Below are 25,358 nucleotides of genomic sequence, written 5' to 3'. Positions count from 1 at the left end.
TCTGTGCCACTGAGGCCACCTGAGCCTCAAGCAACAGTAAAGGACCCAGCTACATACCCACTCCTTCAACTGATGGAAATGTAAACCCCTCAAGAGCAGGCAGTCTCCCATCCATCTGGTGTAGGGAACCATCCAATAACAGTGCCTCAGTCTTATCTGGATTGAGCTTCAGTTTGTTGGCTCTCATCTAGTCCATTGCCAAGGCAACGCGATGGTCCAGATGCCTGCAGATGTAAAGGAGAAGTAGAGTTGTGTGTCATCAGCATATTGCTGAAAAAATACTCTTAGGCTCCAGATAACCCCACTCAGCAGTTTCATGTAGATGTTGAACAGCACAGGGGATAAAACTGAACCATGGGAACCCCACATGGAAGGCTCCATGGGGCCGAAGCGCATTCCCCAAGCATCACCCTCTAGAAATGAACTTCCAAGTAGGACTGGAACCACCACAAAGTGGTGCTACCCACCCCCAACTCAGCTGCTCCAGAAGAATACAATAGTCAGTGGTATTGAAAGCTGCTGAGATGATGACTTGCATATCTAAAACATATCTCTGAGTCGGTTAGAGTGGAAGACAATAAAATTAATTTAAGGTGAGCTCTCTTTTCTGTTTGGAAACCCCTCCCCCCGACAATGGGTATTTCATTCCACATGAGTATTTAGTGTGGGATTGGTGCTCCTCATGTATGCAACTTTTTATTCTATCTTACATGTCCACACAACATTTCCCTCAGAATACCAGCTTGTTTCTTCTCCCATCCAATCTGCAATCAGTTTCAAAAATGACCTGTAACAGAAAGCAGTGGAAACTGCAGAAAAGATTAAACTCTAATGACTAACTTTCCCCCTCCAGCAGGTCTTTTTCTATTGATGCAAACTAACACATGAATGCAGATGCCCATTAACTCAAGTTTATGGAGTCTGTTAGCTCTGTCACAGTGCTGTGTGGGTCTCTTATAATATTAGCATCTCACTGGGGAGTGCCCAGAGTTCCTGTGTAAAGGTACATAGTTTAACAACTGAGGTGGAGCTGACCAGACCCATGCCTATCGCCTTTCTGGTTTCTCAGTTGACAAAGAAGAATTTCCGGTTTAGCTTCTGCTTTACACAGAAAAGGCAGCCAATTCCTGCGGTTGGGGATTAAATTCAGTGCATTGAGTTGAGGGTCAACAAGTTTTGCCACAATGTACTCCATTCAAGCTCTGAGGTAGGAAGAGAATTGGCTAAACACTAGGAAGAAGGATTCTGTTAATCTATGATGAAGAGAAACTAAAAAAAGTAAGTGGTCATGCTTCTGTTTCCAATTAATACTTGCATTTTTTAAAAAATCAAAGCTGCCTGCCTTACCTTGATGGCTGTAAAGTTATTACATACAGGGTTTTGGGGGGTATTTTTTTAAAAAAGGAATTATATATTACAAACTATTTTTGAAAAACAAAATACATCAAGAAATGTATTCTGAGGATTTAAGATATGGGTTACATACCAGCCCCCTTTCTGCATTTCAGAAGTGAAGTTCAAATTGGCATTGTTGTACGAATGCAACAATATTGCAAAGGAATTAAGTGGATGTGAAAATGATTTCCCATGAATTTGTTAATTATTTGGTGGCTTAGGCAGATGTGTGACTCCCCAGGCTTCTAAATTGTCATCCTCTGGTATGATTAGGAGCTGCCTATGGTGGTGGTGGTTGTTTTTGAAAAACTGGATTTCTGCAGCAGCTCGTTTCTAATTCCCCTGAGATCTCTGATGGGTTTCATACAACTGTAACTGTAACTGTTTCAACTTGTAATAGTTTCCTGCCTTTTAAGACCGAAGGTGATTTTGTGGTGAAGCCAACTGAAGGAAATGTAACCCCAGGTTTTTTTAAGGGTCCATAGGTAGGAGGATCCAGGGAATTATAACCCATTTAGCTGCTATGAATAAACTCTAAAAATGGAAAGCCTTTTTGGAGTTAAAATTACCAAGCACAGAAGCACAATTCTTCCTGAAGAAACGTCATCATGGCTTCTGCAAAAGTAAACCCTCCTGTCACACCAAACTATTAGCATTCTGAGAGTGTCAATGAACATTTGGAACAGGAATGGAAGATACTGGCATCTCAGAAAAGACTCCTGAGTAAACTTAGTTGCCATAGCATAAGAGTAGGGGGTCCTCTTATGGATGTGTAACTGGTTACAGGAAGTAGGAAGTAGAAATAAATTGTTAGTTTTCAGAATGGTGGTATGTAAGAAGTGGGGCTCCAAAGGATCAGTGGGGCCAGTGCTTTCTATCTTGTTCATAAATCTAGAGTTAGACTTGAACAGTGAGGTGGCCAGCTTTGCTGACAACATCAAGTTATTTCTATGGAATTTGGAGAATGAGGGCAGTTCACAGTCAAGCGAAATCTGCTTGAACCAAAATGAATGAGTGCACATACTATCAAAAACGATGCATCTGTCATACCACCTTCAACACTCTCTTAGAAATTAATGTCTTCTTCCAGCCTGTACATCTTCTCCAGGCCTAGGAGGAGAATTATATTAGAAAACAATTTTCTGCTTTGTTTAATAGTGGCATGTTTAATGGGGGCACATTCATTTCTGATCTTTCACAGTGCCTCGTAGAGTAGTGTGCAATCAATATTTCATTGGAAAGGACATTTTCATGCACTTGTTACCCACCGTCAGATGTAAACGCTCTTACATTTCGGTACTATCCAGAGATAGAATCACTGAAGCAAAAGCTTCTGTTTGAGCTTCAGCAGCTAAAGCTACAGCCTATTCAAGCAAGTGGGTTTGGGCCAGCCAGAGCTTGGGGTCCTCTGAATGTTGCTGTTCCCCTATTGCATTGGCAACCTGCCCCTGCAACTACCGTCATCCATGACCATTAACTATGCTGGCCTGGGCTGATGGAATTGGAGTCCAAAAGCACCTGGTGGGCTTCACAATCCCTGCCCTAGAATGCCCTACTGTTATTGCTCTTCCGTTATAGTGGCACTGTTTCCAGAGACCTCACAATGTCAGAGCAGGAGCCGGAGAGGCTGGCTTCCTCTCCATTCTTGTTATCATCTCAACCACCCAAAGTTGCTCTTGGGACATGTTAAGGAATTTCCACCAAGCTGGTGCAGCAGGGCTGATGGCTGCTGCTGCTGCCTTGCCACTGGATGAAAGGCAGCAGCAAAGGGACAAAAATTGCCCTTAAGGCAGCACGGGGACACCAGAGTATAATATGGAGAGCAGAAGATTAGATAATAGATTCAAAAAGTGAGAACTGCCACAAAACATTTCAGTGAGGAGTGGTCCAGTTCGGGGTTCTAACCAGACAGTAGCAGTTGGGCAGGTGTGGCTGTGTTGCCCGACTCATTTTGCAATTCTGCAAGTCACTGTCAGTTACTGGGAGGGCATGGGGCAAGGCAGGGCAAGGCAGGGAGCTCAGCTCAGCTCAGCATGGTGCAGGCGCAGTGTGGGGAGCACTGGGTTGATTCCGCTGCTGCACTGCACCATGCCAAGCTCCCTGCTGCATTGCCCCATCCCCTTCCCTCTCAGTGACTGGCAGTGATGTGCGGTACTGAGAAGTCAGTAAAGCGATGCAGCCTGCACAGCCCCGCCAGCTACTACTGCAATTAACTGGCAAAGCCCTTTCCAAGGATGTTCCTTTCTGCCCACTTCTGCAACAGTCAATCAGCAATCTGTGGCTATTTTGAACATGTTCAGTACCCATTGGGTGTTTGGGGGTCTGCCCAACCCTTGCTTTAGGGTTTTCCATTTTTATACTTCCTTAAGGTTTCTCTGAGCCTACTGATACCTCCCTCTGCTGCCATTTAGGTTGCATAGGAATCCACCCTTCTCTGAGTTTGCTGTTATTGCTGTTATAGGATATTATTAGTATTATATTGCTATTATTATATAGGCTGTATTATTTAGGAGTATAGCTTGCCTTATATTGGGGAATCACAACACATATAAAAATGTGCATTCTTTGTGCATTTTTGTTCTGGTTGCTATGTGCTCTTGTTAAATATTGCAACACTAAAAGTTGCTTATTTTGGTTCTTCACAGTGTACAATATCCTTTGAGAGTTTCCCCTATTCCCCAAGGATGGAGAGGTACAAATATGTGTTGGGAGTTGTGCCCTTACAGATCATTATTTCCAACTACCTCCACCAGAGCAAAACACACAGTACAGTTTCAAAGATGTGCTTTGTTACATATGTCAGAGTGGGAAACAAGTCACATTTTCTTATGGTGGAAGTGGTGAACTCCACTGCCCCACAGGCCCAAGCATTTTTTTTCAAGTGGGGGGAACAGGACCCAGGGACCACCTACCACTTCTGTCTGTGGTGGAGTGGTAGTAAAGGTATCCGCTGTAGTGGTGAGAATAATGATCCAAACAGAGCTGCATCCAAGCATTTTACTGGGAAACTTGGTGGACAGTCTTAGATCTATATGCATATGTATTATATTATGTTGGCTTGGATGGTGAAATACTGCAGCTAAGAAGTAGGAATCAAGACATTGACTATCCTGGAGTGTGCCTGAAATGCAGGAAGGCTGGATTGGATTTGGGGAAATAAAATTCAGCCCACAACCGAAGTGAGTGGAAAGATGGGCAAGAGACAGGGGAGCAGTGGTCTGAAGTCATGGGTGAAGAGAAAAGAACCCTTTACACACTTATCCTGTGTGCACCTCAGGAAGGCATTAGGGAGTGGGGTCAGGTCTCTGCAGCTGGTGGTTCCAGAGGCAGCCCCACAGCCTGTGGAAGTGATTTAAAAGCCTGTGACTTATGGTGTGGATGTGCCTCCACTAGTATGAAAGGAGTAGGTTTAAGCCACCCACTGATCCTTTTTTCCTTCTCTTAACCCATCCTGGCTGATTTTTAGCACTTGGTTCCTACTTATTTTAGTGGATGATGCTTTGGAAACAAACCCAGCTGCTAGAATGCATTGTAGTCTGTGGATCAGATTAGCTAAGTCTGTGTATCCAGACTCTAGCAAAAAAAAAAACCCTCTGCTGATATTAGGTCAAAACTGGGTCAGCGCAGCTCTTCTCTGAACCCCCCATCCTGGCCAAAAGTGGAAGCCAATGCAGTCTGTGGCTGCCCGGCTTAAAGGAATCACATGTAATGCGTAGTCTCTTGTGATTTGGCTTCTTGCCCTTCTGTTTTTTAACCTTCTGGATGCCTAATACATATCAAGGGGAGGAAGCACCATCTTGTTCTATGCCTCAGGCAACAAAATGTCTTGGGCTGGCCCTGTCAAGGATCGTTCCTGTGTACTTAGTAATGTTATGCTAGCGAGAAACCTGGAAGCCTCAGCTTTTCACAATCATGAGTGAAGCTGAACAATCATGTCTGTTTCATCCAGTTATGAATACATAGGAGCATTCTGGAGGCCCTATTGCAGGGACAGCTAACCTGTGGCCCTCCAGATGTTGTTGGACTCCAGCTCCCATCAGCACTAGCCAGCATAGCCAATGGATAATGGAAGTTGTAGTCCAGCAACGTTTGGAGGGCTACAGGGTCTCCAACCCTAGCACAGAGCATCTATCAAGAAAAAGGTGTCAACCTTAGACACAGGGCAGATCCCAATGGATGGTGTTGTGCAATGCTCATGATCTGTGTTTACAATTTTTTAAAATCTTCACCTGCTGAAAAGAAAGTTGAAGAGGCAATCTCCATTAAGGAATATTGTTTTAAAAACCATCCTTGCATTGATTGGAAAGCATGGCTTGCTATTTCCAGCTGCGTTTCTTGCTCGCTTACAGAAATGTTAACTCTCAGTATGAGTGGATGTGGGACAGGAGCCAAGATAAATAAGCAAATACATTGACGCATCTGCCGCCCTGATTTGACGTGCCTCTTGTGAGTGTGTTCCCAGGGCGGAGTTTGAGTTTCACACCTTGTTCTGATTACAGAATAGGTAACAGGCAATATGCAGGCAGGTAGAAAGGAAGGAAAAAGTCCATGCGTCTTACTAGTTTCTTGTGTATTATTAGCTAGGACTTGGCTAAGTAATGTGAAAATAATGAAAAAATCCTTATTTAAAAAGACCCCTTCTCAAATTTGGAAATATTCCCACTTCCAAGTTATATCAGTTCAAAGAAATACATACATTCTGTTGGGGTGTGCCATTTTGGGGTGGACCAGGAAAGGGGACAAATGAGTCTTCCACAAAATTTAATCTGCTTATTCCTCCCTTATTGGACCTTAGGATGGCCCCCTCCACTCTGCACATGCTCAGAGGAGGAGATTTCTATTATTACATCACACTTTAGAAAGCTAGATGTAGCTACAAAAGGATTGTTTGTGGTACTTGTTTATTTTTATTTTCTTAAGGAGGTGGTATTAAAAATGCCTTCTGATTTCTGGTTCAAATTAGGCCCTTATTATGAACCTTAACCTGCATAGGTGAGGTTGGAAGATCATAAACTTTTTAGGGAAATAACGATTCCATTTGTTTCTCCAGCTTGCCTTCCTGAGCCAGAACAATGTCTAACACCAGCACTACACCCAGCAGCCCCAGTAACCTCACGGCAACCACTGCTGTGACCACTGCTCAGCCAAGCATCATTGAAGACTTTCTTAACAAAATTCCATGTGAGTGCATGATGAAAAGGTGGATGGGGTGGACTCAAATGTGATGTTTAAAGGATTGCTGGAAGACTTTGTCATGGGCGTCGTTTTGATTTTATAAGTTAAAGCCGTTGTTTCTTCCTGTTTTAGCTTCCAAAATATGTGTATGTGTTTTAACTGAAATTCACTTGACTTTTTCCAGAACTTCTGCATGTTGTACAGTTCATTAAGGAAATTCAGTGCGGCCCATAAGGACAGTAATTTCGTTGGCTAATTCAAACCAACTCAACATATGCAAACCCATCCCAATCCTCTCTACATTGACTTGCTATATTTGCTCTCGAGGCACTTAACAATGGAGTACCATTTTGTGTAGGTCTGCACACATTGGAGAATACAAGAAGAGCAAAATCTTCTCCACAAGCTTAATTGAAATGAACAGGAGTTACTCAATGTGTTCTTGAGCAACTTCTGCTCACTTCAATGGCTGTTGCACAGCTGATCATCGTGGAATATTTTGCCTCAGGAGTTCTTGACAACTTGAAGCCTTCAGATGGTCAGATTCCTGCCTCATCTTCACTCTCTTCACTTCTCTTCCCTCATGCCTTCTCCCCATTTCCCTGAAAATATGTGAGGCGCCAAATAAGAATAACAAAGAGAATTGTGATGCTATCATCTAAAAAGCAAAAAGGAAAGGAAGATGTTTGGCAAGAAGAGACACACTTACCTTTTGGCCTGTTCTTTCTAGGCACAGGTGCACACTTTAAAGCTCTTTTTTGTCCCTGCAAAAACCCACTCTCTAAAGCTGAAGTGCAACAAATGGCAATTTGGATTTTCTGTGGATTGCCATTTGCTCCAATTCAGCTTTAGAGAGTGGGTTTTCACAGGAAAAGCTACAGAGTGGGGGGAAATCCTCAATGCTTGGACACAGAGCTTTAAAGTGTGGACCTTGCCTGGAAAGAGCAGAGGAAAGATAAGCATGAATAAGCCCACAGTCAAGTTGAGCATACAAATCCCTGATAGTCATTAATAAGCTATGGCCACCACTGTGTTCCCATTGGTTGGTTTCTTTCCATTTCCTTTTCAGTCTATTATAAATTGACTTTGACAACATAAAGTGAGAGAAGAAATTATTTGGCTGTTTTCATGAGGGAGACTGCATTACACATTTTGCACAAATGAATTTCCTCTACTTCTCCCAGAACAGTTTCCTCTAAGGGGAACTAGGATGGGGAGTAACTATGCCATCTGGTGGTAATCATTACAAGAATTAAAAACAAAAGGGATTAGCTCAGGAACTGCTTGCTGCTTTTTGCAGGACCTAAAAGCAGAAGATTATAGGCCAGTAAGTGAAATGAAACAAATGAAATAATTTGCCTGCTATAGGAGGTGATACTAGAATTCCCCAAGATATTGACTGCATTTGGATGAGCATATCTTGGCTTAATAAACCAAGGTATGAAAAAGCCTGTTGTTTGTGCACAATTAAACCAGGAAGTCTCTTAATCATACTTTCCCATTTTGTCCTGATTTGGAAACCATGGTTATCAGTTTTGGAACAAGCTAACATACTAAGTCAACTTCAAACCATGATTCAACATTCTGGCTTGTTCTGAATGAGGAAGCTATGGTTTCCAGCTCCAGATGAAACAGTCAAGGTAAAGGTATCCCTGACCATTAGGTCCAGTCGTGGATGACTCTGGGGTTGCAGCACTCATCTCGCTTTACTGGCCAAGGGAGCTGGCGTTTGTCCGCAGACAGCTTCCAGGTCGGGGATTTGAACCACTGACCTTCTGATCGGCAAGCCCTAGACTCTGTGGTTTAGACCACAGAGCCACCTGCACCCCAGATGAAACAGTAAACTATGGTTAATTTAAGACTTCCTGGCTTGTTTGCTCATGAAGTGAAGGAAGGGGCAAAGAGGCTGCTTGCTAATATAAGACGTGAATGCAAACATTGCTTTTGGGCAAGGATGCTTTATTCATGTGCACTACACAGAAAGTAAGAATGAGCACCTTTCTTTCTTTCTTTCTTTCTTTCTTTCTTTCTTTCTTTCTTTCTTTCTTTCTTTCTTTCTTTCTTTCTCCTAATGCTGGAACAGTACCCAGATGGGCTCTCATAGCTATTGCTGTTGCAGTGGGCCTGGTCCTCCTCCTCTTACTCATCTGCATCATCAAGTGCTGTTGTTGTAGGAAGAAACGCAAGAAGAAAGAGAAAGTCGCCTTTCCCAGCACCAATGGCTCACCCACCCAAGCCACTCTGGTAGGTCTTATTGCTGCCCCATTGTGCCCATTGTGGGGTATGCTATGCACAAAGCAGAGGCAAATTGGTGTGGGGCAAATTAAGAAAACTTTGGAGATCCTCTCAGAGTTTGATATTTGGGGAAAGCCAACTTGAAAGAGCAGTCTACTTGTTTGGTTTGTTTGCATTTGCCATTGCTATTGCTATTGGCACTCTAGTTTTCACTACTTGGTTCCAAAATGGCTGTTCCTTAATGCTCACTCACAGCAACTATATTTTTGATTGCTGTTAATGTACCAGCTATGGATATTAAACTGATATTTTGCCTCCAAGTGAATATAGAGAAGTACAATACGCTTAGCAAACTGCCTCTTCTGTCTTAAAATTGTTCATAAAGAGAGGGTCTGCTGTCTTGACAATAGATCCAACCTGATATCGATGACCTGGAGGGTGGACTGCAGAATGAGAAACGAGGACAGCTGCAATATTCTCTGGAGTATGACTTCCGTAGCCAGGAGGTATGATTCTCAAATCCCAGGGTGAAATATTTGTGACCCTCTTTTATTATAAAGCTATATTATCACAACCTCTTCCTTTCCCCCTCCTTCCAGCATTCAAAATCTTTCATTTTCACATAACCATATTTATAGCCACCCCCCACCCCACTCCACAACAGAGCAATCCTAAAATGGTGGTGGGGAGATTTCATGCCAGAGAAAACACCCAAATGGCACTGCTCCTCAGCTGCCTTTCCTGGGAGCTTACAATTGCTCCCTTAATGATCAGTCTCAGCCATTGTCAGTATAGCTGGCTTTTCTTTCATTCTCACCTAGCCCATATGTCCGAAGCTGGAGTCAGGAGGTCAGCAATAAAACAATAAGCACTCGATGTCAGTGACGTTAACTCTTTATTCAAAGAAACAAAACAACTCAATCCTAGTGGTGACAGCAACCCTTCCCAGTAGGTCTTTCCCCAATGAAGCAGTTGTAAGGATTGAAGGTCCCCCCTGCCCACTGCTCTCTAAGTCTCGTCCTCCCCTGGTTCCTTCCACAGCAGCCTAAGGCTCCATCATCTTGTCTCTCTTTGTTCCACCCTCTTCATACCTCTTCAGGTTCTGGGAATCCAGAAGGGAGGGGAGCTGGTCACAGCAGGAGGGGAAGACTACATGTCTTCTTTAGCAGCCTGCCTCATCTCTGCCTCTTGACCGCTTCTACTTCTGCCTCTGATTCTGGGCTGCCATCTGCCACAGCCTCTTCCTGCTCACTAAACCCTGTTGTCTTTTCAGCTTCTGACACTTCTTCATCCTCCCAGTCTGCTCCCTCTACTCTCTCTGACCATGCATCGCCATCCCACCACCAATCTCCAGACTCTGAGCCTTCTTCCCCATGGGGTTTCCTCAGAGGTTCACCAGCTGGTGCCTCCCCCCCACTGCTCTGCATCGAGACAGTCCACGGCACCATAGCTTACATCAGTTATGCCATCCTAATAGCAATTTTTTTCATCTGATTCCTTCCTATGCTCTGCTATTCCGAACAGTTTTTTCTAACTTTCCTGCTTTTCCATACCATATGTAGCCTTTGTTTCCCCACTCCAGCTGTAGCCTATTTCTGCAGTGTCTAAGGGTATGTAAGCCATTCTACGATGTTAAATGCTTTGGTGTTGCTTCTCTTTAAGATGAAGGTTGGAGTGAAGCAGGCGGCAGATCTTAAGGCTATGGACAGCGGAGGCACTTCTGATCCCTATGTGATTGCCTACTTGACATCTGATATGAGGAAGAAGTATGAGACAAAGGTTTACCGTAAGACGCTGAACCCTGTTTTCAATGAGAGCTTCATTTTTAAGGTAGGAGGTAGTCACCTCAATCAATCAGTTCATTGCTCTACTTATATCCATTTTAGCATTGCAGTGTGTAGATTTGTTTATATTATGCAGAAAAACAATTAAAAGACCTTGGGTAAAAAGAAAAGAAAAAATCAACATTACCAAACCAATCTGGTGTAGTTTAATTGACTCGAGTGAGATTACACCCCCTTAAATGATCAGCAAATTGTCTCGTTGAGACTAATATCCCAAGCTCACGTGATAGCAAGCATAGCGTCTTCCACCTGGCAATAGGCAGGGCAGGGTGGCATTGCTTACTTGGCTTCCCAACACTGGGGTCATGGCCATAGCTGTCAACTTTCCCCTTTTCTTGCAAGGAATCCTATTTGGAATAAGGGAATTTCCCTTTAAAAAAGGGAAATGTTGACAGCTATGGTCATGGCCAGTTCCTGCGAGGGTCGGGGTGAAGCGGGAGGCAGGTTGTGCCACGTTGGCACAGTGGCAAGAGCTGAGCACCAGTTGGTGTGGACAAATGGCAGTAGATAGTTATTTCTATCATACTCTGCTTATAAGCTTCCTTGGGTTATCTTTCTGTCCATTGTTGGAGACAGTGCTATACACTGTGGACTTTCAGCCTAGTCTGTTATGCTGAAGTATGACATTCCTGTATCAACCACAATAATTCTTGCATTAAACCCATAAAATACCTTTGGTCCTCAAGATGTTGCTGAACTACAACTCCCCTCAGCCCCAGCAAGCATGGCCAGAGGCTAGGGATTCAGCAGCATGTGGATGGCCACATCCACCATACAACTTTAGAGAGGCCTGCAATTTGGGCCTACTGGAAAAAGCTGGAAATCAGTTTGCTTTCTCCCTCTTTCCTCCTTGCCAGATACCCCAGGCAGATATAGCGGAATCCACACTGGTGATGCAGGTGTACGATTTCAACCGCTTCTCCAAGCATGACATCATTGGTGAGATGCGGATCCCTCTTGGTGATGTTGATTTGCAGCATGTCATTGAGCAATGGCAGGAGCTCACTGAAGCCAGCAAGATGGAGGTTGGTATTATCAAGCAGGGTGGCAAATCCTCTGGGCATTGCAAGTGTCTCCCAGAGTGGGTTACAAAAAATAATAAAACAAAATGTGAATATAAAAAAGTAAAATAAGCTAAACATCGCTGTGGTAAAAGCAGCACAAAATGGTGAGCAGTGTTAAAGTTGCATCTAAAAAATTTCTGCAAAATAATTTTAAGGAGTCTTTGCCCCGCACTGAAATGACAATAAAGCAAACAGCAGGTGAGTCTTTCTGGGGAGAGTGTTCCACAGGTAGGATGCTACCACTGAGAAGGCCCTTTCAGGTCCTCAGATGATAAGCAGCCACAGGAAGCCCTCTACTGAAGATCTGTATGTATGATTAGGTTCATGAGGAGATAGTACCCTTATCCTATGCCACGAAGTGCTTTAAAGGTCAAAAGCAGCATTTTAAATTGGGAAACAGACTGGGAGCCTATGTAGTTGGCTTAGCATAGCATAGGTGCAATCCCACTTATTCTGCACTAATTGCTGTCTTCAAAGGCGGCTGCACATACAGTAGTCTAACTTGGTGGTTACCTGGGCATGGATAACTGAGCAGATATGCTCAGACTGTGATTCTGAACATGGTATGGACAACACAACAGTGTTTTTTGACTGTTGTGACTTAGTCCTATGCTGTGCAGCAACACCTGCCTTTGCCAAGGATGCCAACTTAGCTAGTTTGGCACAGGTTTTCACTTCTGCTGTGCCAGCTGAAGCAACAACATAGGGCCAGGCTGCACAATGTTCAGAGGAGAGTTATTGCTCATTCCCCCATGCCCTTGCAAAACCTGCTGGGGCAAGCCTACAGATCAATGTACAGGATAAAGAAACTTCTTCCATCAAAATATCACATCACAAAAAGGGTATGTTGTTAGCTTGAAATTCTGTGAAAAGAAAATGCCAAATGGATCCATTTAGTCACAATATCAACTGATTTGACCAATGACATCCAATCAAAAAATGCTCCAATTATACACGCTTCATTATATAAGTTGATTACATAATGAGTTTGCCATACTGGAAGTTATATAATTTCTGCCACTTGCAGGGTGGCGTATGTTGCAAATTGTGCTAATTTTTTTGTAGGTTGGAATGCAAATCCTTTGGAGTCTGAGAACACTGTGCCAAAACATCAATTCTAATTTTGGTTTTGATAAAACCAAAGTCTTTTTTTCCATTCTGTTTTGTAGAGGTTTTGAAAAACAAAGTATGACATAGCGTGTTTGCTGCACATTCAACTTTTGTGAGGCAGCAAAACAGGATGCAAGTCAAAGCCGGGGTGAAGGAGAGGCTATGGTCAGAAACAAAGCAGCATAGGCTATAACTGAAACAAAATAAACAAAATTCTTTCAGTAGTACCTTAGAGACCAACTACGTTTGTCTAAGGTGCTACTGGAAGGAATTTTTTTATTTTGTTTTGACTACGGCGGACCAACACGGCTACCTACCTGTAAATAGGCTATAACTGTTAAACACTTTCTAAAATACCTTGTCTGAGAATACTATAAAAAGGGGTGTGGTCAGCATGCAGTTTCCAAAAAGATATGTTCCAAGACTGAAATTATATGGAAACCCCTATACAAGGAAGCCTTGTCCATCAGTTTTAAGTATATGAGGACAAACAGAAGTTGCTCAGTGACTGTACATACTTGTATGCATTTTTTTGTATTATATAATATTTCAAATCTGTTTCTTTAAATACAAGGCTTTGCCAAGCATGGAAGGGGATGTAATGAATGGATGTTGTTAAAAGGAATGTCTGCATGGCTGCAGGATTGCAGGATTGCCAACAGCAGCAAGAGATTTCTTTTACTTATGCCGCTGGGATAAAGCCAAGCTCTAACTTTATATCCAGCTACTTATTGTCATAAGGGTTTGGGAACAGGCACACACTATATAGTTATTATTTAAATCAAAATATTTTTACAAAACTTGTTTCTGCTTTCATTCTCTTATAGAACTAACTAATTAAGAAGTGCCCAGATTGACAACTGGATCACTTCTAGTTCAGACAAGTAGCTAGAGAGCCATTTTCAGCACTGCTAATATTGGTCATATCTAGTATATCTGGATGATAAAGTCTGGAAGGAAGACCTGTTCATTAATTCTAAGTATGTACAGACAAGCTGAAGTTGTCCAGAATGGACAGAGCCTCCTTGACACAAACCTGTGGCTGCCACAAGCTGAGCTGGCCATATAAAGTCAATCTGAGGTCCCTTTGAGTCACAGGAGCAAAGTGCCTCCCAGGAACTGACACTTTCTAGAGGGAACTGTCTCCTCAATAGTTCGCTGCCTAGAGGCTATATAGAGGAACAAGGAAGGGCTGGATCAGGGATGGTGCACTGGGGCCCTCCAGAAGTTGTTTGGCTCCTGCTTCTGTCAGTCACAGCCAGCGCATGGCCAATGGTAGGAGATGATGCAACATCTGGAGAGCCATAGGTTCTCCATCCTTGGGCTAAATAAGGGCATACCAACAACAAGGGAGGGAATGTGTCAGCAAGTAGACCACTGTATGCAAAGGCAGATGTAAGCAGGATGTGTGAATCAACCTAGAGTAGCTACTTCCCTCTGGGTCCATATGCCTCACCTCTCCCATGATCATGTATCCTGCATTCATACTATTTCGGATTATGAAATGTAGTTTAATTGTATTTAACACATAACTAATCTATAGTAAGTGAACATGAATAGGTGTATCCCAAACAGTGGAACATTAGGCACTCTGAAGGGTTGTAAGAAGCAATGCCCACAGGCGTTTCATTAACATTTACCATTTTGTCCAAAGAGCAGTAGTCATGTCATCTATTGCTCATGACATTCCTTCAGACAACTGAGTTTCAATGATTAATTGTTTGGTGATAGCAAATGCCAATTTGCCTCAGGATAAAACTGGCTTTCTCAATCAATCAAACAATTTATTGTGTATAGCCAAAGGCATTTACAATGAACAGCAGAGGGCAAAAGCAAGGCTGAAATCACACTGGCTTTCTGAAGCACATCTTTATTATCCTGAACCGTTGAGGAAAGGCTAAGGAAGCTTTAATTGAAAAAAATGATCATGCGCTACTTGAGAATTCCCCATGGTTCCTGGCTGGTAGCTACTGTAGGCAGAGAAATGAGTTTGATAGTATCTTGGCCCTAGCAAGGCAATTCTTATTTTCTGATTACTGCTGTGGAACTTGTATATTCCTCTTGAGCAGAATGTTGGGAATGTTATTCAGCCCAAGGGCTACATTCCCTTCTGAACAACCTTCCGGGATCCACAGACCAATGATGGCTGGGGCCAGAGGCAAAAGTGGGCGGTACAATAAACATGAATGCTATCTTTGTGCAGTAGCCTCATTTACACACACACACACACACACACACACACACACACACACAATTCTCCATCCTGTCGAGCAATTAGGGTCATCAGAGTTGAAGGACACTTTCCAGCCAACCCAAAGCAGTCAAAGAGCGGTGCTCTGGGGAGAGTCTTGAGGGCTAGATAAAGCATCCTTCCAACGGGTTACATTTGACCCCAGACCTGGTCTAGAGAGCACTATGTAGTGAAAATAGCAGATAGGATACAACAGCTTAGGTTGTGCAAAGACCTAACATAATTAGAAAACTGAGGCCAATGTACTCTTTTCACAAACCATTGTGGTTTTTTTGGGTGGGTGTATTCTGCAACATGACCTTGATGTAACAATAGTGCACTCGGGGTGGGTTTATACTGAATGCCGCAAACCCGGAAGTAGGTGTTCTGGTTTGCAAACTTTGCCTTGGAAGCCAAATGTCCAGCGCAGCTTTCGAGGCTTCTGAGGCTTCTGATTGGCTGCAGGACACTCCTACAGCCAATCGGAAGCTGCACCTTGGTTTCCAAATGTTTTGGAAGTCGGACAGACTTTCAGAACGCATTCTGTTCAAAAACCAAGGTACGACTGTGTTGCCATCTGGAGGGGCACTGTGACACTTTATCACAACAACAATGGGACACCCCCATCCCCAAATGGAATTTTTCTGCTGTGAAAAACTGCTTGTATGTCAACAGAAAGCTATGTTACATGCTAAAAAAGGAAGCAAAACTTTTTCAGGAGCAAATAGCATTAAAAGCAGAATCGCACATGGGCACCCTGATACCACATCTCATCCTCAATACACAATGAAAAGGATGTCTGGAGGGGTCCTTGTTTCCTCTAGAATCAAATTCTGAGAACACTGATTCTCTTGGTCTGTAGCAGAAGCTGCTTGTGCACAGTGGTGATTGGTTGATTCCTGTGACATTGCAAACTCATATTCCCAAGAAAGTGTTTCAACTTAAAAATATATATTGTGCTTTGTTTAAATAAATAAAAATCAAGGCAATGAAAGAACAATCCATAAAATAAACTAGCAGGTGGTACAATATTGATAAAATAGGAAGGCAGGCTTCTTGCCTGGGGGTGGGGAATGACAAGACAGATGGTTGAATCAGCATTCAAATTGCTCTGAAGTAAAGGGGAACAATCATTTTCATCTTGTGGAAGAAAACTATATGGCAACTCCCCCCTTAAGGTATGCTTGTACATGCCCTTAGAACAGAAACAGTATTATACTCTAAATCAGTGTTTCCCAACCTTTTTTGGGCAAAGGCACACTTGTTTGATGAAAAAAATCTCGAGGCACACCACCATTACAGCCCTGTGACGTCAGCGCGCAGCGTCGCGCCGGGAGGGACGCACGAAAGTGTAAGTTTCAATTATTTTCCCTCCCCTCCTGTGTAAAGGGGAATGCACTCTGCTAAGTAAAGGCACTTGCCACAGCAGCGTCAACGTCACAGCACCCACCGGCACCCAAGAGAGAAGGGGTCTCAGCAGCCCTTTTGCCAGGAAGAGGAGCAAGAACGAGAAAACATTCTCCTTTTGATCTTCCTTATTTGCAATTCCTCATTGCAAAACAGCGGTTGATATACAGCTGATTTTTTTGTTATTACAGTCCCCACCCCCTCACCTAGAAAAACACCACCTGTCAATTTTATTATTATTATTATTATTATTATTATTATTATTATTATTATTATTATTATTATTACTATTCCCCGCCACTCTGGGAGGCTGAAGCCCTTTAAGGCTTCCTTCTGTCCACTCTCTGTGAATTACCTGCCCGGAGCGGGTTTCTGGGGGGGGGGGCGCTGCTGCCGGTGTCCTCCCCGTCGAAACCGGCAGCATTTAACAACTTTAAAGATGTGCCCCCCCCCATAATTTCCATAACAGTTGGAAGGTCAAAAATATAACCTCCTATGACAACTCCTGCAACCCATGAGCTTTCAGACAAAGATCATGCATGGACAAATATAAAGATCTTTGGAAAGTATTGATCGAAACCACAGTAACAAACGAATCAATGTATCTTCAAGGGAAAGAATAAGTAGATCCATTTGCATATATAGCTCTGTAGGCTTAATTATATTCCATTGCTATTTTGTTATTGCTCTTTTCCTCTGCTTCTATTTATTTTTAATGCATGTAACCTTTTTATTCCCCCTCCCCCCCGCCAATTTAACTCCTTGTAATACTCTCAATAAAATATAAAGAAACAAGAAAGGAGATTCCCACAAAACATTAGGAAGGCCTTTCTGGTGGTGAGAGCAGTCAGACAGGGGAAGGGGCTTTTAGGGAGAGGTCGGGGGGGGCATCTGCCAGGGATGCTTTAGCTGTGAGTCCTGAATTGCTGGGGGTTGGACTGGATGACCTTTGGGTTCCTTCCACCTCTATGATTCCATGACCTTTAAGGGAAGTCACCTCCATCTTCCTCTCAGAGCAGATGCCCACAAGCCCTGGGCGGGAAGAGCCAGAGAGAGAGAGAGAGAGAGAGAGAGAGAGAGGAGGACATTCCTAAGAACCGGCAGCTCAGCTCTCGCCTCCCTCCAGGAACCAGAAAAGCCAGTTTAGGGCTCAGATCTTTCCCACAGGCCTTTCTGAGTTCTTCTCCGGGGACACCCCAGGATGGCCAGAGCGTCACAAGAACCGCACCAGACATTCACCAGACCCCAAATCTTTCCCCCTTCCTGGCCTGAGAGGCTGCAAATTCTACCTGCCTTCCCCCCTCCAATTGATCAACACACAGAGATGCAGGTGGCCAGGGACCCACCTGTGCACACCTGAGCCTGCAAGGGGCAGCCAAGCCCCCTTCACCGCCTGCCCCCCCGCCAGCCCCCTCTCCCCTCCTCCCTAGGCGGCAGCTCCGCCATGACTACAAACGGCGGCGGCAGCAGCAGCCGCGCGCGGCCCGGGCTCCCCTCGCCGGCCGCAGGAGCCAAGGCGTGCGACGAAGGAGCCAAGCGCGCGATAATTTTCTTAAATTATGTCAGCAGCGCCCGGCAGAGCAGCCCTCTCGGCCACGGCAGCCCGGCTCTCCCAGCCCCCGGGGGCTGCCCTCCTCCCTCGCGCACCCGCAGCGTTCCCGCCCGGAGAGGCGGCGGCAGCAGCAGCAGCCGCGTGCAGCCCGGGCTCCCCTCGCCGGCCGCGGGAGCCAAGGCGCGCAACGAGGGAGAGCCGCGAGGCGGGCGCTGTGGACGGAAGCGCTGCCCGCCGAGCTCGCAGGCAGCCAGGCAGGCAGACGGCGAGAGCCCCGCGCTGGGCGGCCTCTCCTCGCCGCCGCCGCCCCGCCTCTCGCCGCCCGACTCGCCCGCCTCCCTCCCACGGAGGTAGGCTGGTGTGCCGTGGGAGGGAGGCGGGCGAGTCGGGCGGCGAGCACACGCGGGGCGGCGAGCTCCCTCCCTCCCACATCCCATCGCCGCTCACTTCGGCCGGCCTACTGGGCTGCCGCAGGCGGAAGGCCTGCGCATGCGCGAGGTTTTCGCGCCTTCCTCCAGTAGGCCGGCCGAAGCGAGCGGCGATGGGATGTGGGAGCTCGCCGCCCCGCGTGTGCTCGCCGCCGCCGCCTCGCCTCTCGCCGCCCGACTCGCCCGCCTCCCTCCCACGGAACACAAGGCAACGTTCCACGGCACACTAGTGTGCCGCGGAACACCAGTTGGGAAACACTGCTCTAAATGCCCACATGGAATAGTGTTTCCAGCCAATACAGATGCCATGTGGGCGATTCCTCCCAACTTTTAAATAGCCATGGGCTGCTTCAGTTTTGATCAGAGTTACTGGTGCTGCCAAAGGGGAATCCATGACATTTTCTAGAACTAAATCACCCCCTTAGCCAAAACTGCTGTCAGCCGTGCCTGAGGTAGCGGAAAGAGACAAGTACATGTTTGGTTCCTTCCTGTAATTTCCCCCCTAGTGTGGCTAATAACAGCTTCATAGGAGAGTCCATTTAGATTGGGGGGAAATGGTGTGGAATCAATTTGATTTGAGAGGAGAGCATCTCTATGCATAGTTGGAGAGCCCTTCTTTCATCTCTGTCTCATCACAACTGTCCTATCTTCTTCTGAGGTCAGGGAAAGGACTTTGAAGGACAGTGATCATGGCTTCCAGGCAGCTTTGAGACTTGGACACTCCACAATTGGGCCTTCAGTTTCTGCTCTTTGTTTGTCAGTGGGTTGAAAAAATTGTATATTTAATCTTCCTCCTTCCTCCTGCCTTTTTCTTCTTGTAACAGCAAGAGCGCCTTGGGGAGATTTGCTTCTCACTCCGATATGTTCCCAGCACCAGCAAATTAACTGTGGTCATCGTGGAAGCCAAAAAGCTCAAGCGGATGGATGCACACGGCCTGTCGGGTAATGGGAAAGGATAGCTGGAGCTCACTGTTCAAAGTGAAGGGATGTGAAATAGATGTAGGGCCCCCTCAAACGAAGTCTGGAAGTCTACGATAATCTTTGACCTACTGTAACCTGGAGGACACCTTGCCAGCTATCTTGCCCTGACTTCCCACTGCCCTTGAAAATATGAAAGATGCCTTGATCATAAGAGCTGCACACCTATCTCTTGTGCCATGGCAGAGAATGTGCTTGTCTGCTGCTGCTGATATTCAGATCACGCTGCTGGAACAATACTTTAGGGCAAAGATTTACATCTTAAGATAAGGGAACTGTGTCAAATCTGAGTGAGTCTTATTTTTTAGAAACTAGCAAGGAATTATCCCTGCCTCCTCCAAAATATATCAGAACAGCAGTTTAGTCTCAGGATGACCCTTTAACGAAGGACAGGCTGAATCCAAGGCTCAACAAGACCATTCAACACGTTTCACGAGCAAGAGATCTGAACCTGGGTTCCTACTCCAAACCCAACACCGAGTCCTAGACACTGTACCACTAGCTGCTGGCAAAGCTAAGTGGTGGTGAAGGAGCTAGGAGAGGGGTGGGGAACTTGTATCCCCCCAGATGTTGCTGGACTACAACTCCCATCATCTCTTGCAGCATTGCTGGGGCTGATGGGCACTGGAGACCAGCAACATCTGGAGAGCCACAGGTTCCCTGCTCCTGAGTTAGGATGTGTGATGAAAGTCCAAAAGCCTGGGATGTGGTGATAGGAAACCCTTTGTAAGGTTGGGGTCTTGTGGAAAATGGTTCCATTTTGAATTAACTTGGTTTATAAAAACCTCAGAGACCTTATTCAGCCCAGCCCCCTTATATTGTAGGAATATATAGATTCCTTCTTCAGACTGTCAACAGTTTCTGACTTTCCCCTCTCCCTCCTCCATCCCAGATCCCTATGTCAAAGTGCAGCTTATTCTGAACAAAAAGAGATGGAAGAAGAAGAAGACAAGTGTAAAGAAAAACACATTACATCCCTACTTCAATGAGGCATTTGTTTTTGAAGTGCCCCTCAACTTGATCCAGGTATGTTTCCTCTGTCCAGAAGGCACCATTTCATGGCAGACACATGTTTCTAGGGAATTAGCATTAACCTAGACATCTTTGCTTGTTGCCTGTGCAGAGGATCTGCTACGAGCACTTCTCTTGTTACACTGAAATAAGCTTTGATGGCTACAGCTGTTCTTGCTATTGCATATCTGTTACTGAGCCTCTCCTTCTCTAACAAAGGCTCATAATTATTTTGCACATAGGAAAGCTTACACAAAAACTTACAAATAAAAGAATCTCAACACCATATTCATATCTAGCCATACAACACCTGCATTAATGGTGCGAAGCTGTAGCTCAGTGGTGGAGCATCTGCTTTGCATGCAGGCTAGGATAGACCCGTCTGAAACTCTGAAGAGCTGCTGCCAATCAGCATACTGAGCTAGGTGGACCAAGGGCCTGACCAATGGCAAGATAGCTTTCTATGATTTCTGCAGCATCATGGGGGCTGCTTTCCCATGGATTCAACCCATGGCATTGGTGCAAAGTTTAAAGGCCTACCACCATGGGGACATGGCCAATGGCACAGGTGCTTACAATGCAGTTGTTTCCTGTTTGGGGTTGGGGCTGACAGTTGGATGGTAACTGGTATGTCCAACGTCCTGGAACAGTTGGGTGATAATTGGTACTAATGACGTGATGGTGGCCTTTAAACATTTCCCACAGTGCAAATAGATAAATTCCATGCCACTCCTATAACATCCAAAGCAGGGGTGGGGTGTTAGAATTCCTGCTCCATGATTGCAGTCATGGGATTGTTGTCTGTCACATGACGGTATATGTTTTGACTCCACAGAGTGGGATGTGACAGAGACAGGATGTTTGTGTTGCTGTGTTCCGTGAAGTGGGACTATTGTCCTTTGTTCTCTCTCTTTGCTGTCTGATGCTAAAGAGAGAGGGAGCCATGTTGCAGTGCTCCATGTGTGTTTATGTGTAAATAAAGTAGATTAGCCAAAATGCTGAGTTGCTGAGGTCTGTTACACAAGCTGCAAAGACTCTGCAGATCCCTAAGTGTGCTGATGTCTGTTGGCATCGGTAGCTGTGATGTTCGGGCAGAAGAAAGCTTATGGAGCTCCTGAACGATCAACCAGGAGGGAGAGAACATGCCAGTCGGGCATGTGTCTCTGCCAGGGTCCTACTCGAGACTAGGACAAGTTCCTGACATGGGGAACCTGTGGCCCGCCAGATGTTGCTGGACTACAACTCCCTGGCTGGCTGGAGTTGATGGGAATTAGAGGGCTACAGGTTCCTGATCCCTGATCTAGAGAACATAACAGTACAGAGGCAACCTTATGGGAAGAGGAGATATGTGGTACATCGTGTCTGCAGTGTGATAAAGCTCTCCCCACTCAGTGTTAAAACTACTTTAATGTACCTGTAGGTACACACTGGGCGTATGCTTCCTGAAAAGAATACATATTCCTCAAAGCTTCCATACTGCCCCCTGCTTCTTTCTATCCTCTCATCTCATTGCTTTGTGTCTTCTTTCCAGAATGTAGACCTGGTGATTTCTGTCTGGGATCGTGACAAAGTGTCCAAAGATGACCAGATTGGGAAGCTGTTTCTCAGCTGCCGAGCAACAGGCAACCAGCTACGTCACTGGTCGGATATGCTGGCCAATCCTCGCAGGCCTGTGGCACAGTGGCACAGCTTGCAGCCCGTGGAAGACGTTGACAAAACCCTGGGACTGAAGACTCGCTTCAAGCTGCCACTACCGAACAGCTAAGAACAAAACAAACCTCTCCACTGGAGAAGATAACCCCAATGTGCTTGGCTAGTAGGAAAAGTTTGCAAAGGAGCAGCTGGTAGCAGAAATCACAGTGTAGCATCATGATCACTTAGTCAAAAGTGTTCTGAAGGAGAATATTGATCACTCTTTGCTTGAACTCAGACTCTAAAGGATATTTATCTTGGATGAGTGGGAATCCAAATGTGTGTATATGTCTACAACCCATCACCATGAAATGCAGTCACTGTTTCTTCATGACGAAGAGAAGCACACAAGATTCACAAGGCTGTACTAGCTTGGATTTAAAGCGATGCTACTAACAGGATGTGCAGAAGGCCATGTGCGGACATATGTGGAGCAGGAATTTCCACCGGTCCTATAAACATATTTTCAATCAATGCTCATTGCCCATGTTAAAAATCTTAAAAATCAGGGAACACACCCACACATGCATATATATATATATATATATATATATATATATATATATATACACACACACACACACACACACACACATACACAGTGGTACCTCGGGTTACATACGCTTCAGGTTACATACGCTTCAGGTTACAAATGCTGCCAACCCAGAAATAGTACCTCGGTTTAAGAACTTTGCTTCAGGATGAGAACAGAAATCGTGCAGCAGCAGTAGGAGGAGGCCCCATTAGCTAAAGTGGTGCTTCAGGTTAAGAACAGTTTCAGGTTAAGAACAGACCTCCAGAAAGAATTAAGTTCTTAACCCGAGGTACCACTGTATATATATATATATCTACTAACAAACAGCTTGCTAAATAAAAAGAGACAGGTTAAATCGAAAGAATCAAATAAATTCTCCTTTCCACATTGCTGCTAGGTATTTTAGACAGGTTTTTCAGAGGACATAAGAGCCTGCTGGATCCGGCCAATGGCCCATCTAGTCCAGCATCCTGTTCTCACAGTGGCCAACCAGATGCTTAAGGGAAACCCACAAGAAAGTCCCAGGCACAAGAGCACTCTGCCTCCTTCCCTGCGGTTTCCAGCAACTGGTACCCAGAGGCATCATTGCCTCTGCCTGTGGAGGCAGAGCATAGGCCATTATGGTTAGTAGCCACTGATAGCCCTCTCCTCCATGACTTGTCTAATCCTCTTTTAAAACCATCCAAGTTGGTGGTCTTCACTGCCTCCTGTGGGAGCGAGTTCACAGTTTAATGATGAGCTGCATGGAGTACTTTCTTTTCTGTAAGAATCAGGTGTATGTGTGCCTGCTCCTTAGAGTATACCAAGAAAAAAGCACACCAAGAACTCTGGCCAATAAAAGTTTCAATAGTGGGAGTGGTCCCTACTCACAAAAGTAAATTGTAACAAAAACTAATTGACTATTGATTTGCGAGTTATGGGGATCTGAAACAAGATCTGTGTGTGAATTCTCAGCAACAAAAGAAAGCAAGCAGGGAGGGACAAATAAATCTTTATGGTTTCGATTTATTATGTTTGGGGCCAACAAAGAATAAATATGCTCAGTGTGACACAAAGGAGTATGTTATATCATTATTTTGTTCCAGCTGGGTACATTTGCCGCTTACGTTGCCAGAGACATGTATGGATTGCAATTGCCACCTGCCACTACTATCAAGTGTGTCAATAAATGCTGCAATAACTAGAAGAAGATCTTGATTCCTTCTGCTACTAACCTCTTTGGAAGTCAAGTGTAGCTCAGCATTATGCCACTCTATCTTGTTCCTACCCCTGGTACTACTTCTTTGCTATCCCTGCAGGGTTTATTGTCCACAAATGGATTTGTGAGATGATATTAAAAACAGGTTCTTCCTCTTATTTGTGGAACAAGCAAGCAAAGACTTTCTGTTTCTGGATCTCAGGCAGTGACGTCTGCCATCATATAGAGAGCAGTATCTTGGATACCCAAAATGAGCAGTGGTCCACCAATCGCAATTGGCTCTGTGGAGGAGTAGACCCTTCATAAATGACTGGGGCTGCTCGGCTGTTTGATTTATTCAAGCAGCTCCAAAAGGAGCTGCAAACTGGCAAGTTTTTTAGCAACAAGGAAGCAAAAATAAAAACCAGTTCATCAGTCTCGGACACTCCTGCTTTTAAAGCTAGGTAAGTGCCATTATGTATATTTTCTTTTAGTCCTGAAGAAGAATGAGGAAACTGATCTGCATCATTGTAATGCTGCCTCCTACTTGTTTAGCCGACCTTGAAATATGGCCAAGGATCAAACTGAATGTTTTTGCTTGGCCACCAAACTGAAGTGCAGGATTCCTGTGTATTTTAGAGCATAATCCTGTGCTCAGAAGTATTCCCAGGTCAGTGGGACTGCAGCATAAGGCTAGTAGCTGAATTAAGCCTACAAATCTATATACACACTTAGAGACCTTGAACTCAGCAAGGCTTCCTTTTGATGCAAAACAGCGGTAACAGAGACTATTTACCATGAAGGACAGTTATCTGTGTAAAATAAATGTGGTACCAAATAAATCATTCTAAAAATACATTTCCCTGCAACTCAGAAAGCATACTTTTACATTTATATGTAATGAATGCACATATTTTATTTAATGAATGCACATATTTTATAACACAATAAGACAGAATAACATTCAGAATTTCCACATGGAGAAAGTTGTAAGATTGAGCTTTCAAATGTGATTGCAATCTTTTGTTGCTCGGATTGATACCATGGCCGAATATGCCTTGATAAAAAAAATGGCATGCTCTTTATTTGCAATCTGTATATGTAGGGAGAAACAAGATCCATCATATAGTAAACAGCCCTACTAAATAGCCCATTTGGCTATTTAACCATGCTATATGGATACCCAAGCTTTTCACTCAACTAGTGAAAATCAGTAAAGCATTAACGATTTTGTTGCAATTATATGTACTGTAAGTAAGAGTATCTGGCCCCGATACTTTAATTACCTGCAATACACAGAACTAGGAAACATCACCAGCAACTGGGTTGTCAGAGTGGCTATAACGCTGTTATCTTTCCACCAAAGAATCCTTAAGGCTAGTACTGCAGTATCTTAAAGACTAACAAATTTGCTCTGGGAAAAGTTTTCATGGACCAGCTGCATAAATATTATTCTCAATTGGTGAGAATAGCATCAGATGCACGACATGTTATTCTCCGTTGGCAAATGTGTGCGTGCTCACAC

At 44.6% G+C, this 25,358-nt stretch overlaps 1 protein-coding gene across 1 annotated transcript; it reads left to right on the top strand.

Annotated features, from left to right (window-relative positions):
* The first annotated feature begins 1,041 nt into the window (after positions 1 to 1,041).
* SYT8 (synaptotagmin 8) lies at positions 1,042 to 22,700 on the top strand. Its single transcript, XM_081205343.1, has 9 exons — positions 1,042 to 1,278; positions 6,446 to 6,576; positions 8,654 to 8,814; positions 9,216 to 9,311; positions 10,468 to 10,635; positions 11,507 to 11,674; positions 19,265 to 19,382; positions 20,311 to 20,444; positions 21,961 to 22,700. Exons 2-9 carry the CDS (start codon positions 6,468 to 6,470, stop codon positions 22,192 to 22,194), a joined length of 1,188 nt encoding a protein of 395 aa, XP_081061469.1. The 5' UTR covers positions 1,042 to 1,278; positions 6,446 to 6,467; the 3' UTR covers positions 22,195 to 22,700.
* The last annotated feature ends 2,658 nt before the right edge of the window (positions 22,701 to 25,358 follow it).

Source organism: Podarcis bocagei (assembly GCF_964188305.1).
Source record: "Podarcis bocagei genome assembly, chromosome: 1".
NCBI lineage: Eukaryota > Metazoa > Chordata > Lepidosauria > Squamata > Lacertidae > Podarcis > Podarcis bocagei.
The sequence above is the reverse complement of the archived record's forward strand: the minus strand, read 5'-3'. Positions and strand labels throughout refer to the sequence as shown.

Excerpts from the sequence above, each read along its gene's own strand:
- SYT8 (XM_081205343.1), top strand. The coding sequence starts at position 6,468 with ATGTCTAACACCAGCACTACACCCAGCAGCCCCAGTAACCTCACGGCA. Across the intron at positions 9,312-10,467 it reads ATGACTTCCGTAGCCAGGAG|ATGAAGGTTGGAGTGAAGCA; the intron begins GTATGATTCTCA and ends CTTCTCTTTAAG. Across the intron at positions 19,383-20,310 it reads GGATGCACACGGCCTGTCGG|ATCCCTATGTCAAAGTGCAG; the intron begins GTAATGGGAAAG and ends CCTCCATCCCAG.